The sequence below is a fragment of the Pyrus communis genome, chromosome 2 (assembly GCF_963583255.1).
Source record: "Pyrus communis chromosome 2, drPyrComm1.1, whole genome shotgun sequence".
NCBI lineage: Eukaryota > Viridiplantae > Streptophyta > Magnoliopsida > Rosales > Rosaceae > Pyrus > Pyrus communis.
The window spans coordinates 1,187,402-1,201,558 of NC_084804.1; the positions used below are offsets into that span (position 1 = coordinate 1,187,402).

Below are 14,157 nucleotides of genomic sequence, written 5' to 3' on the forward strand. Positions count from 1 at the left end.
ATGAGTCATCCATAATAAATTTATATCGAATTCGTCATTTACAAAAGTCAGAAGAGAAAAATATCATTAAATCATATAAGAATTGACGACTAAGTCATGCTCATATAAATAAAGGGGTGTGCTATCCACACATTCCATTTTACTTCTCATACATCTTTGATAATTTCTATCTGTTGATCTTCTTCAATTCATCTGATCCAACTGACGAAAATTAAAAAGGTGTGTGAGAATTAAAATAGGGTGTGTTGATATCACACACCTAAATAAAATAGAGAAGTGTTACTGGCTCTCAAAAAATCTCATTCTATAACAATTCCCATAAAATATTGTTGAGTAATACATAAAGAAACATAGTATTTGTTGAAATACCTAAACTTTGAAGCCAACGAGGGTTGATTGAGTTGGTAATGATCGTTCTTTTTCCAAGATCAAGGTCTAAGTTGAAGTTTATCTGCTAGCAATCCCTCTTAATGGGCGTGTATTTAAGAAATTAGATTCTCTTATGATTCCCTTACTGGGGATCCGGAGATCAATTAATAACAACCGTTTATCAAAGATAGTGCATCCACAATTTTTTTCTTTTTTATATTTTTCACACAAAACGAGGTTGCCTTACTTTTGAAAATATAAAAAGCATTCAATTGTGGCCACATGATCTTTGATGAACGGTTGATATTAATTGATTCCTCGGATTCCCAGTGAGAAGATCCGGAAAAGATCTAATTCACTTATAGGAAAAAAAAAAATTCTTTTGTAAAAAATAAAATAAAATAATAAATCATAAACCAAAGAGAATTAATAATAGTAAACTTTGAATAAAGATTAAAAGATTGTGCAGGTGAATTTGCTTCCTTCCTTACCCATAATTACTTGCGACCAGAAACCATGAAACTATCTTTCCAGGCTTTTGAAGATCTCATGCGCTCCATAACAAATTGATCATGTTTCAAGCAATCCTTGGACAAACGCTTTCTTAACGATCACTAAGATGAATCAACCATATCTTGAAACTAGTTTCTTCATGAAAACACCAATTGTTGAAACTAATTTGTAGTCGTTGTGCCAACGCTTCTCTTAACCATCCACCATGAATCAATCAGATTTCAAATCAAATTCTTCTTGAAAACACCAATTGTTGAAACTGATTACAAATCAAAAGCTTGAGATTCCAATAGCCAAGAAAACCTAATCCTCAAGAGAAACCTCTCTTCAAAGAATGACCAAAAGAAAGGTTAGGTTAAAAGTTGTTTTTATAGTGAGATTTATGCGGCATTAGGGTTTCTTAATGCTAATGGGAATTAACGAAATTGCCCTTGCTTTAGAATCCAATATTGGAAGTTGCATGAATCGTGGCTATTTATTAGGATTGATCATTACGTATCAATTTAGGATTCAAAAAGTCTATGCAAATCTTAAGACCCCTACGCGACAAACACATTCTCAACTTTTTGTATCAATTTATAAAGAAATTTGTGCTTTGAATATTGGATATTCTGGGTTTTGACTGTTAAATTCTTTTATTTTTTGGATTTTAAACAAAAATTGTTAAAACACTAAGAGTTTGTTTGGTATTATATTTGAATTTTTTTTTATTATTTATCAAAACATTTCTTGAAAACAATTTTCTTTAAAACTAAAAAACTTGATTGGTTTGATATTTAAAATTTTTAAATCTTACGACTTAAACTTGACAAAAAATCTAAAAAGAGGGGGTCGCATGAGAGGTAGAAAGAAGAGAGCATCATATGAGATAGAGAGTAAGAGGAGTGAGAGAAAGAACCAAGAGAATGAAGATAATGGATTTGAGGAGAGATGAAAAATGTTAAAAAAAAAAAAAAAAAAAAGAGGAGAGAGAAAGAAGAAAAGGAGAGAGAGATAGAGAAGGAGTGAGAGGGAAGGAGGAAGAGAAAAAAAAAAGGAGTAAGTTTAAGTTTAAGAGCTCTAAAAATTCACTTTTTATGTTTATAGAGAATATACTATATTTTTTAGTTAGTCGTGAGTTTAGTTTTTGAAAATAGTCCTACTAAACAAGTTTTTAAAGTCTAAAACTTAAAAATTGTTTTTAAATTTAAAAATTGGGATTCAAATAAAGTACCAAACCGGCCCTAAATATCTCAGGTTTTTAATCATGTGATGTTCATTCTATTGCTGGATGTGTGACGAGTCAGTAAATGAATAACCTTGGCAAACTGTGACTTGAGATAAACTACAGAATGAAGAGGTTATAGATGGTTGTTGATAACTGCATATGCTGATCTTCTTCTAGAAGATTTAGATGACCTCGACTGGATAGGGAGGTCAGAAGGTGCCAAGATGGAATTTCCTATTCTTAGCCGTGATGGACAAGAAGGAGACACAAAGATTACAATCTATACTACTAGGCCTGACACCATATTTGGAGCAACGTAATAATCATACACCAAATTCCTATCTTGATAACTTATATATAGTAGATGGACTTGTACAGAAAACCTTTGACGTAGACGTGTCTAATCTATATTTATCTTTTGGCTCCAGCTATTTAGTCGTGGCACCAGAGCATCCCTTGTTGTCAGTGTTAGTAACAACAACCCAGAGAGAAACTGTACGTTCAATTGTTTCTTGCCCAGTTTTCTCAAAGGTTTCTTATGATGGCTAATTAGAGGGCCAACAATATTGAGCACAGGTGGAGGAGTATATAGATATTGCCTCAAGAAAGAGTGACCTTGAGAGGACTGACCTTCAGAAGGAGAAAACCGGGGTCTTCAGTGGTTGCTACACTAAAAATCCAGTTCATGGGGAAGCTATCCTTCATTTACTTTATTCAAGGTTCTGGCACAAGGTCTGTGACTTAATCTGTCTTCTTCATTTTGGAACATGCACGTGCATAAGATTGACCAATATGAAATTGTATCTCTTTGTACAAAAGTTGTATCTGTAATTACAGCTGACATGGTCATTAATACTTAATACCGTTTTTCAAGTCTCGTCTCGTATCAAATGTTAATGTCACGTAATATTATTTCAGGTTCTTTATGACATTGGCGCCATGTCCACCAAAGAACCGTTCAACTGTGTCATTAACCAGGGCATTATTCTTGGCGAGGTAAGTAGAGTTGTTTCTGCTCACATGAGTAATTTTTTCCCATACATGTTTCTAATGCTTTGCTTTGCAGGTTCAATATATCGCTTACAAGGACTCTGATGGGAATTTTATCCCTGCGGACTCTGGAACAACAGTCGAACATCAGCAAGAAATAATTCCAGAGGAAAAGGTACTTTTCTCGGATGCCTCAGTATAGTTTTTCTTCTAGACTGACTCTGTTTTGAAAGGTGTTAAGTAAGAAAAATAACCTTTAGTTTGGCATTTCATATTCCATTCCTCTTGACATAATTTTTCCTTCTGTAGGTCATGAAGTCTGGGGATTCTTTTCTACTGAAAGACGATCCTAACATTTGTCTGATTGCGCATTCTCATAAAATGAGTAAAAGCAGGGGAAATGTAGTCAATCCGGATGATGTTGTTTCCGAGTACGGGGCAGATTCGCTTCGTTTATATGAAATGTTCATGGGACCACTTAGGTAGTTTTTTCGTTGAAGTTTATCTTATTGGATACTTGGTTTGGCCTATGTTTTCGCTAATGTGCCTAGGAATGTCTATTGCCTATCTCAAGTATAAGATAATATCTACAAAGATAAACTTTACTCTTGATTAATCTTTCTTGTTACTGAATTTCGCTTCTAGAGACTCAAAAACCTGGAATACGAGTGGTATTGAAGGTGTCCATCGATTTTTGGGAAGAACATGGAGGCTAGTTGTTGGTTCACCGTTGTCTGATGGTACATTCAAAGATGGAACGGTAGTGACTGATGAGGATCCTACTTTGGAGCAACTTCGTTCTCTCCACAAGTGCATTGCAAAGGTCAGATCTCAATTTCTGGATGTTATCTTCTATTTCTTTTTACTATTATACTCAAATTATGATACAACGGCTGTGAAAAATCTGAAGTCTGCACCTCTTAACCAATGAATTTTCCTAATTGCAGGTTACTGAGGAAATAGAAGCAACAAGATTCAACACTGGAATATCTGCCATGATGGAGTTCTTTAATGCGGCTTATAAGGTCCTTGAAACCATTTAAACGATACATGTTCCATCTCGTTGAGACAGTTAAACATGACACATTACTGTATAATTTTTATTTTTCAGTGGCAAAAACATCCAAGATTGGTTATTGAAGCATTTGTTTTGTTGCTCTCGCCATATGTACCTCATATGGCTGAGGAGCTTTGGTTTCGCTTGGGACACTCCGAATCTTTGGCATATGAGCCTTTTCCGAAGGTGAGATTATACATGAAATATGGTGTAGGATGTAATACTGTGCGAGGAATGTCGAATGGTATACAGATGACTAGTTGATTACTTCGTGTGTTCTAATAAATGCAGGCGGATCCTGCTTACTTGAAGGAATCTACTATTGTCCGCCCAGTTCAGATCAACGGCAAGATGAGGGGTACGATCCTGGTTGAACAGATCTGTTCGGAGGAGGATGCCCTCCAGCTTGCATCACAAGATGAAAAACTCTCCAAATACCTGGAGGGGAAGTCAATTTAAAAAGAGAATTTTTGTTCCTAGCAAGATCTTGAATGTTATTCTGGACCGTGGAAACGTCAAGGCGGCTGGCCGAGGATCCCTTCAATCCCATGCCGGCATTGGTGATTGAGTCAGACGACTGCATGAAGAAACAGCTCCGACGTTATGTGTTTTGCATTTGATTGCATATGCCTTCCCGTTTCGGACGCCTAGAAATCTAGAATTTGGTCTAGGTTTTGGGAAGAAGGAAAGCACAGCTAATTATGTTACATGACCCTGGCTTGCCCGCATAGGGCCCCTCACATTCGAGGGCCCTAAAAGCAAAACAACATGTAAGTAGGCGGAGTCATTAACTTTCTCTATTTATAAAAATAATAATGCGAATAATAGAGTAACGATTCATAGAATGCATTCAAAAGTCCAGTATCATATCCAAGGTTTTATTAGACGCTAGGTGCAAGTCAGGCGACAGATTGAGGTCTAACATCTAGACGGTTAAATGGATTGAAGTAATTTTATTATATATTGTATACGTGAAAATACATAATTTTATTATGATACATAAACTGTAAAATAAAATAATATATAGATTATAAGGTATTAGAACATAATGAAAACGTGGGAACACGCATATAATGTGTATTCATCAACAAGTCTCTTATAATTTGTTGAAAAAAAATAAAATGCAAAATGAAAGTTACTTATTTTCTGTTAAGTGAGAGTCACGACCTAGGCAGGCGACTCAGCATGTTTAGACAGGGTTATGCGGGCGTCTAAGCAGGTCTATGCGCCATTTCTTAATTTTCAAAAACACATTAATTAGGGCGATGATCAATTGCATAACATTTAAGCAGGACTTAAACATCATTATGTGAGAATTTTTAGAATAGTGATTAGGAGACAAATATTCTCAATTGGTAATTCAAATGGTGAACAACCGACAAGCTTTTGAGTTTTGACTCATGATTTCTTGCCCTTCTGATTGATACGTTGTGACTTAAAAATCTATTGAGGACAATGTGGGTGCAACAAGTACTACTAAAGCAATGTTCAATCTAAAGCAATGTGTTTGAACATGATATATGCACTTTTCTTATTCTCTGTTTTATATTTATACATGTTACGTCGTTTTTAATCACTTGAATTATAAAATTCTTGTAAAACAGAATGAGGTTGTGAAACAATAATGCGTCTAATAACAATCTCATGTATGATACAAGGGGTGCCACTGTTTCCAATTGATAATCAATTTTTGAACTCAAATCAAATCATATAAACCTAACTCGCTCACAAAAAACTGAGATTCTTATATTCGAGTTTGTCTAAGATGACATCTAAACAGAATTGACTCATTTCATTGTGAGTGAGTTAAGACAATCTATTTGATCTGACTGACGAACACAAGAATCTGTTTTTATGAGGTTGGTTGAACATGCCACCTAATTTAGTCGGTCAGTCAGACAATAAAATTACTCCCTTTTTGAATACTTTCATGGCGTACGCTGAAAACCTCCTTTAGCTTTACGACCAAAAGTGGCAACGCGGTGCCGTTTAACCAAAGAAGAAGAATCCTAGCGCACCTGTCCCTTCCCATGTGGGACCCACCCTCTCACGAGTCGTACGGCCATGATCACGGCGCGGAAATCACAGACTCCACACTTGTCATCATTCTCCACACAGACAGACTGACAGCGTCCAGAAGAGGAGTCCACCTTCTCGAATTTTTTTATAATTATAACGGAAATAAAAATGATACATTATGTGTTTTAATAAAAGTGGTGAGAAATTTTATTTTTTAAGTTATTTAATATTTTAATACACATATCCTATAATTTATATAATAAGACGTCATGTAGCATCGTGTATAGCTCACATTGGAAAATCTCTCCACCTTCTCCCTATTTCCCACCGAAGCCCCACATAAAACTCCAAAATTCACACCCAGCAGCGCACCCGGCACACCCCCCCTCCCCTCTCCTCCTCTTCCTACTATTTGAAAATTCAAATGCTCCTCCGAATTCAACCCTTCAATGTACTCTCTCTCTCTTTCTCTCTCTCTCTCTCTCTCTCTCCCCCTCCTTTTGATTTTCAATTGAGCTCGTAATTTCTGTTAATTTTGATATATTTCATGTATTTTTCAATTAATTGAAGGAAGGACGATGACGACGATGAAGAAGTCACCGCCAATCCAGGCGCGCCACGTCATCAGGTTGAGCTGGAAGCTGGTGATCGTCCTCTCTGTCGCGCTTTGCGTATGGGCCTTGTTCCGGCTCCACTCGCAGCCCGACCTCTTCTCCTCCTCTCCGTCTTCGTTGGTCGTAGCGAGATCTCGAATTTCCCGCCACGGCAGAAGCTTCACCGGCACTCCGAAGATCGCGTTCCTTTTCCTCGCCCGCCGTAGCCTCCCGCTCGATTTTCTCTGGGGCAGCTTCTTCGAGGTTTAATCTCTTTACTTTTGTACAATTTTTTTGGTTTTTCCGTCTCAGTTTTCTTGGACTTTCTCGGGAAAGTGATCGAGAGTTGTGTGTGAATTTCGCAGAATGCTGAAGCGCCGAATTTTTCGATTTACATTCACTCGGCGCCTGGTTTTGTGTTCGATGAGTCGACGACGCGGTCTCATTTCTTTTACGGCCGTCAATTGACGAATAGCATACAGGTAGTTGCTCGTTTAGCTTCTGTTTGGTTGCTGAGAAAATGAAACGGAAAAAGTATTAATTTTGAAGTTCGTTCTGTCAGTTTTTTTTTAAATAAAAATTGCAAAAAGTTCGAAACTTTCTTTGTTTCTTCATGTTCCCTGTTTGTCTGCTCGGAAAATGAAGGGAATTAAAAAGGAAATTAAGGCAGTCTAAAGAGTTGGTAATCAATTCTGTGATGTGATAGTTGGCTTATAGATTATAACATTCAATAATCAAAATTTTAGACAAAATACTGCTCAAATATTTTCAAAATGATCCAAATTTAGTTCGAAGGAATTATTTGCTTCGATATCAGGTTTTTGCAATGTAGTTTGGTTGCCTACTTATGCTGAATCCGAACTGGTGGTCACACAATGCAGGTGGGTTGGGGAGAATCGAGTATGATCGAAGCGGAGAGGCTGTTGTTCGCAACAGCTCTTGAGGATCCTGCGAATCAAAGATTTGTACTCCTTTCTGATAGGTTAATATTCTTGGCGTAATTGTATGACCGTTTTTCCATTTGCAGAAGAGGAGTTTTATGTGGTGCACTACCTATCTAACTTACTTGCACCGCAGTTGTGTTCCTCTGTACAACTTCAGCTATGTATACGGTTACATGATGGCTTCTCGCAGGAGTTTTGTGGACAGGTAGATGCAGGGGCTTTCACTTTTGAGGTGCTAAGCACTGATATGTTGTTGATGGTTAAATATCTGTTAGCAAAGTTTCACATGTAATTTCAAGTTCTGAGTTGAGAAATCTTAAGTGTCTTATGCAGTCTGTTTATGTTGTAGCTTTCTTGACGTAAAGGAGGGCCGCTACAATCCTAAAATGTCACCTTACATACCAAAAGAAAAATGGCGAAAAGGATCCCAGGTCATTATCTGTTTTAAACTTTCATATGAAAATGGCAAAAAGTACCTCTTTTTGGGATACAGAGTCCTTTGTTAAGTCAAGTCAGTCGTCTTCAACAGTGCTTCACTTGTTTAGCTATCATCGTAATCATCATCATGATTATGAGTATTGCTCTGTCTGTGGTTAGTAGGGATTCTCATTTATAGTATTATGTGACATGCATTCATGACTATGCTCTAATTTGAATTGGTTGGGCAATTTCAGTGGATTGCTTTGGTACGAAGCCATGCAGAAGTCCTTGTGGACGACGATGTTGTTCTTCCAGTGTTCAAAAGTTTTTGCAAGGTACGCAATCAAGCAGATTTATCTTCTTGTTTTCTTTATGTTCTGTTATGAAGCTTTGTTCTCAAATTATGATCATTCTTATCAAATTTCAAAATTTGTATCTTACTTTGTTTATATCAACAAAGAAAACACTTCATTGCTTCTTACTTTGCAGCGTCGCCCGCCTGTGGATGCCAGAAAGGGGAAGCTGAATCTTGTAAGTGTGATAGGTTCAGGCATATCTAAAATCATGTAGTTTTCTCTTTCAAGTGACTGATCATAGATTTTGATATTGGCTTAAATACCAAATGCAGAAACTTCAGAAGCAGCACAACTGTATCCCAGATGAACACTACGTGCAGACAGTGTTTGCGGTAAGCTATAGATGTTCTTGTTCTTTCTTTTCTATCTTTGCTAAATGTCTTACGGTATCAAGGTTTCTGTTTCTCTGTTTGTTAAAATGGCTTTCTATGAATTAGTTTAGCTGTCACTAGTTTGAGAGTTTCTAAGCGTGATCGAGTTACCTTTTTTTATGCATTAATTTGCTAGATGAGTGAGCTTGAAGGCGAACTTGAGCGAAGGACATTAACCTATTCGTTGTGGAACAATTCTGCTGCAACTAAAACCGAGAGTAAAGGCTGGCATCCTATGACTTTCAACCACGCGAATGCGGCTCCTAAAAAAATAAAAGAAATAAAGGTAACATTATGATTATTTTCTTCATTTGTTTTCCATTCTGGTTTCGTCGTTCTGACCTTTTTCTTTTCCGGCAGGATATCAACCACGTATACTATGAGACGGAATACCGGACAGAATGGTGTCGTGTCAATTCAACATACGTTCCTTGTTTCTTATTCGCAAGGAAATTCTCCCCGGGAGCTGCCATGCGCCTTCTTAGCGGGGGAGTAGTCGGTCAATTTGATACCTCTGCACTATTAAATCCGCCACCATGATCTTATACTTGCGAGTTCTTACCGATGCTCACTGACTGTTAGCTGACACAAAAACTATAATCTGGGCAAAGTAGAAAGCACACTAGAGGTTTACAGATACCATACACCCACACGATAGATTTCGATACCAAGTGCAGTAGAAAGGTTGGTCGATGCAGCTGATCATCTTTGTTCGAAGATGATGAGTTTACTCTTGTAAGAGAGATGATAGGAATTGGATATCTTCGAGTGTATCCGGTTAAATTTTCGTTCTGTAAGCTCCAGCGGAATTGAATGTCACGGATTTCTGTTGTGACCCATAAAGAATGTAGTTAACGGTTCCGAAATTAATCATTCAACTCTCGTTAACATGTTCAATGTCGATACGATATCATCAAATTGAGGATTTGTATTGTGATCTGTAAAGAACGTAGTGATCCTCCCGTGCAACTTAATAGAACTCCAGCCCGGGAGTTTCTTCAAGCTGAGAGACCTCATTTGGCTCCACGCCTTGCCCAAGCAATCCCATCTGTTCATCAAGGCGTAGCTATGTGCCAATTGCACGTAGTTTCCGGCATCCCCAGGTCTCAGCATCAAAATTTCTTCAAGCTTAGAGACCTCATTGTGCACAAGCCCTGACATCATGGCCGTCCACAGAACCACATCCTTATTCGTCGTCCCTTCGAAGATATGAAATGCAAGGTCAATGTTCCTGCACTTCAAGTACATAACCATAAGCGCTGTTTCGACATGGGAATCGAATTCATATCCAGTTCTTAAAATCTGTCCGTGCACAGACTTTCCCAATTTCAAGTTACTCTGCGTGGCAGCCACAGACACAGCGGATGCATACGTCTGTTTATCAGGCTCCATTTCTTCAACTCTCATCGTATACAAAAGCCGGAATACTTCTCCGATATTTCCAGCCTGGGAATAGCTTGAAATCAAGGAATTCCATGAAACTACGTCTCGTGCATTCATATACTCAAATAAGTCTCTAGCATCTTCAACTCTTCCACATTTACCATACGCATTCAACATTGAATTCACCAAAGTAAGGTCAGACTCAAAACCATATAATACCGCACAACCATGCGAACACTGCAAATAAGCCAGCTCTGAAACTCCAGAGATCAAGCTTACCAGAGTAACTGAACTGGGCTGAACTTCTTCGCGCCGCATCTCACTAAACATCTCAAACGCAATTCCAGCATTTCCGGCACGCGAATAGCATCCGATAATGGAAGTCCAAGGAACAACATTTCTGTGGGGCATTACGTCGAAAACCTTGCGTGCATTTTGGGCGTGTCCAAATTTGGCGTAAAAGTTGATCAGAGAAGAAGTAACGTAGGCATCCAACGAGAACCCATTAACGACACTGCATTGGTGGAACGAGAGGCCATACAGAAAGAGGTTTAAGGAGGTGCAAGCTTTGAGAAGATTAGGGAAGGTGTAGGTATCCGGAAGTGTGTTGGTTTTGGGCATGGAAGGACTTCATGGTGAGAGCCTTGGGATGAGAGGCGGTTGATGACGGCGTTGAAAGTTTTGGTGGTGGCAGTTGCGGTGGCGGTTTCAGGTGGTTTAAGAAAGAGCCGTTCAGCTTGTTCATAACTCATGCTACCGATTACTGAGTTGTTAAAGAGGGTGGGTAGGCAACAACAAGATTACATACAACTGTGGTTTATAGTATAAACACACACAACACAAGTATAAATAGAACAACGCGAACAGATTCATTGCCATTTTCCACCAAATTCAGAAAGAATGTCGGTATACAACATAATTTATAATATGAACGGTTCTAATCATAAACAAGAAGTTCTAAAGAAACAGAGTTTTGCATGTCCAGCCTTCAAATGGCATTGAACTCTCACTACAATTTTCCAAAATCATAGCACAAAATTACAAGAACATGAATCAAATTAGTCCAGCTAATTTCATTGTTTCTTTGGATATTCTCTCGGCCCGAATATTGTCGATCCAATTCTCACGTTTGTGCTGCCCATTTCGATCTGCAAAACCATCAAGTTTTTCCATTTGGTGAGAGAATTTCACTGGCGTGTAGTGAAAACATATTACGAAAGCTCAGTCCTTACAGCTAGCTCAAAATCCGAAGACATGCCCATTGAAAGCTCACATTGCTCCTCTGATATTCCGAGTGCCTTGCAAACCTCAGTTCTGCAGTTCGCCAAAGTCTGACAACAAACAGTTTGATTTGAGAATTGCCAATAAACCCGAGGAACTGAAACTTTGGAGAAAGATTTACATGTAGTGTGTTGGAGCATCACCTTAAAGTTTTCCGGTGTAGAAGTATAATCTAGCATCCCAATTGTCATTAGACCACAAAACTCAAGGTTTGGACAACCCGAAGTTACATGCTTTGCGAGCTCCACACATCCAGAGGGCTCAACACCAAATTTTGCTATAATAGTATTTTAAGGAGATCAGATATTATCTCAAAACAATAAAGAACAAATGACTAACATAAGGAAGACATGGATTATCGTTAAACATTTGATAATGAATAAAACGAATACAAAAAGTACGACGGATAACCATGCAAGCATAAACCGCAATACTCCGCAAGCATGCATCTCCCACTATATCTCAGAAAAGGGTTGGCTCATATCTAGTTAACTAAACTTACATTCTTCTCCACTGGTGTTCACTTGGAGTAAGACCTTCAAAGGCTTTCTCCCGATGCTACCAACCACGTGATCAAGACGATTAGCAATCTGCACAACATACAAGGTGGAGTAAACTTAAAACCAACCAAGCGGCTCAGTGTCATAACTGCTGAACATGATTATCGCTAAGAAAAACACGAGCTTCCCCAATTACGGACAATTAACAATGGCAGCTACACTTGAATTGCCCCAACCATTATTAACTAAAGATAATATAATACAACACAGAACGAACGACAAAAAAAAAAAGGGTACAATCTTTACCAGAATCCCCTAACTAATACAAAATGCCATTGAATTTCTCGAGATCCGTCACCCGAAACTGAAAAGTAAGTTTGCATACAACGCACAGAAACGATGCTAGCAGAATAAGTATCTACCTTCTCATCGTCCACACTCTCTACCGTTACAAGGTTTGGTACTCCAGCTGCACAATTTACATAAAAATCAAACCAAACTGCTGATTGCTTTTGTACAACAAACGGATTACCCAAAAAAGGCTTAAAGGTATGAAATTCAAGCAAATTGACAACAACCATGATTGGAGAAAGAGAAAATAATCATACTTAGAAGGGGTTTTACTTTATTGCTCTGCAAATTCCCAATGAAATGCCACTCAATGTCCTCCGGAAGCTGCACCGCGCAGACGATCACCAAAAATTCAATCTCTTTCAGTACAAATAGGTTGCCCAAAGCTCTTTAGAGAGAGCGAGGCAGAAGTTTTATACCTGAGGAGCTTTCTCGACGATTTCTTGGACGTAGTTTTCGCCGAAACAGCGATGGCCGGCGTCGTACACTTGGCGGAGAAGGGAGACTGGTTTCGTCTTGCTCACCGCCACCACTCGGATGTCCTGGGCTTTACGCGCTGATTTTTCGGCTGCCTGCTGGACGCGCTGCAGCACCGAGCGGAGCGCCGACGCTGCGACACCGTCAATTGCGGCGGAGCTGGCCATGCCTGGTTGCTCCTCTCCTTCGGGTTCGTTTTCTCTCTCCGCCTTCTCCAGATTGTCGGGTTGCGAATTGCGATTACTCTGCCATTGCATCTGGGGCGTGGAAGCTTAAAGACTCGCGGTTGACGTTGCTGACCGGAGCGCCACAAGGTGCGGATCGAAAACGACGACGCTACGACGTAGGTGATTTGAACCATCCCTAGTTTTATGACTTCGGCCCAAAATTTGAGCCTTGGGCCTTGAGTTTATGGCCCAGATTTAGTTTGTTGGATTTCTCTTCTCAATAACATAAAAATATTTTTTCGATTTCTCGGGACAAATGCTTTTTGAAGAAACACGTGTATTATCCATGTTCTAGATACAATGAAAAATTTCTCCTTTCAAAGATTTCTCTTTGATTCTCCTTCCTTGTTCTTAGCATTTTTTTTGGTAATCGAAGTTTAGGGGGAGGAAAGGTTACCCCATCCCAGGACTAGGGCATATCATAAGTTTCTTTAAGGACGTACAAAGGGGTCATAGCCTTTTTTTTGGTTTTTATAGATTAGTCACCAAGAGGAATTGCCTACAGCAGAGCTTGAATCTAACCCTGGTTTAGCGAAGAGAATGATTCTTACCAACTCAACAAACCTTCATTAGCTTCCTCATTTATACCATTAAAACAGATAAAGGCGAACGAATTTATGTGGGAATTTGCTTGTATATCCCTTACTTGAAAATTAACAAAATATAAAAATTAAATTAATTGTAGAGTGATCAAGGAGAAGTCTACATATTGCTGTTGATATCCACTGCCTCATGCGTTAATTTCAATTTAACCCATTTGAAAATTTCTAACCCTAAAGCAGTAACACCTAAAACACAAAGTATTGCGACATAAGGCCATTTCCAATGTGGAGGATGAGCTTGATTTTTGATTCCTTCAAATATGTTTGCTATAGTTAGAGCAATTAGAGCGTAGCCTAAAAGATGATGGCATATCTTCACGTACTTATTGGAAAATCCTTTTTCTTCCTGCTGCTTAGGTCGCCAAAACATGGCAAGCATCTGCAAAACCATAGAAAATGTATCGTTAATTCTCGAAGCTACTCACATTTGACTCGACCCCTTTCGACAATAGTATTGATCTCTTTATTTGGGTTACAGTTTATGAGAGAACTAAATC

At 38.6% G+C, this 14,157-nt stretch overlaps 3 protein-coding genes, 1 long non-coding RNA gene and 1 pseudogene across 4 annotated transcripts; 3 read left to right on the plus strand and 2 right to left on the minus strand.

Moving 5' to 3' along the window:
* The first annotated feature begins 2,284 nt into the window (after window positions 1–2,284).
* LOC137726609 (uncharacterized) lies at window positions 2,285–2,789 on the plus strand. The gene is made up of 3 exons (XR_011067651.1): window positions 2,285–2,405; window positions 2,518–2,584; window positions 2,666–2,789. It is a non-coding gene; the product is annotated as an uncharacterized lncRNA (long non-coding RNA).
* Window positions 2,790–2,856: 67 nt separating this feature from the next.
* On the plus strand, window positions 2,857–5,036 carry LOC137727098 (leucine--tRNA ligase, chloroplastic/mitochondrial-like; annotated as a pseudogene).
* Window positions 5,037–6,472: 1,436 nt separating this feature from the next.
* Window positions 6,473–9,736, plus strand: LOC137725666 (glycosyltransferase BC10-like). Its single transcript, XM_068464435.1, has 11 exons — window positions 6,473–6,606; window positions 6,726–7,012; window positions 7,114–7,230; window positions 7,630–7,730; window positions 7,826–7,897; window positions 8,042–8,123; window positions 8,367–8,447; window positions 8,602–8,643; window positions 8,741–8,800; window positions 8,976–9,125; window positions 9,200–9,736. The coding sequence occupies exons 2-11, from the start codon at window positions 6,734–6,736 to the stop codon at window positions 9,377–9,379; spliced, it is 1,164 nt and encodes a 387-aa protein (XP_068320536.1). The 5' UTR covers window positions 6,473–6,606; window positions 6,726–6,733; the 3' UTR covers window positions 9,380–9,736.
* On the minus strand, window positions 9,710–10,843 carry LOC137727099 (pentatricopeptide repeat-containing protein At4g04370-like). Its single transcript, XM_068466031.1, has one exon. The coding sequence runs from the start codon at window positions 10,841–10,843 to the stop codon at window positions 9,710–9,712; it is 1,134 nt and encodes a 377-aa protein (XP_068322132.1).
* Window positions 10,844–11,068: 225 nt separating this feature from the next.
* Window positions 11,069–13,157, minus strand: LOC137726148 (uncharacterized). The gene is made up of 7 exons (XM_068465024.1): window positions 12,774–13,157; window positions 12,612–12,678; window positions 12,426–12,472; window positions 12,006–12,093; window positions 11,647–11,780; window positions 11,455–11,553; window positions 11,069–11,370 (listed from the first exon to the last, which is right to left on the minus strand). Exons 1-7 carry the CDS (start codon window positions 13,086–13,088, stop codon window positions 11,296–11,298), a joined length of 825 nt encoding a protein of 274 aa, XP_068321125.1. The 5' UTR covers window positions 13,089–13,157; the 3' UTR covers window positions 11,069–11,295.
* Window positions 13,158–14,157: the final 1,000 nt, after the last annotated feature.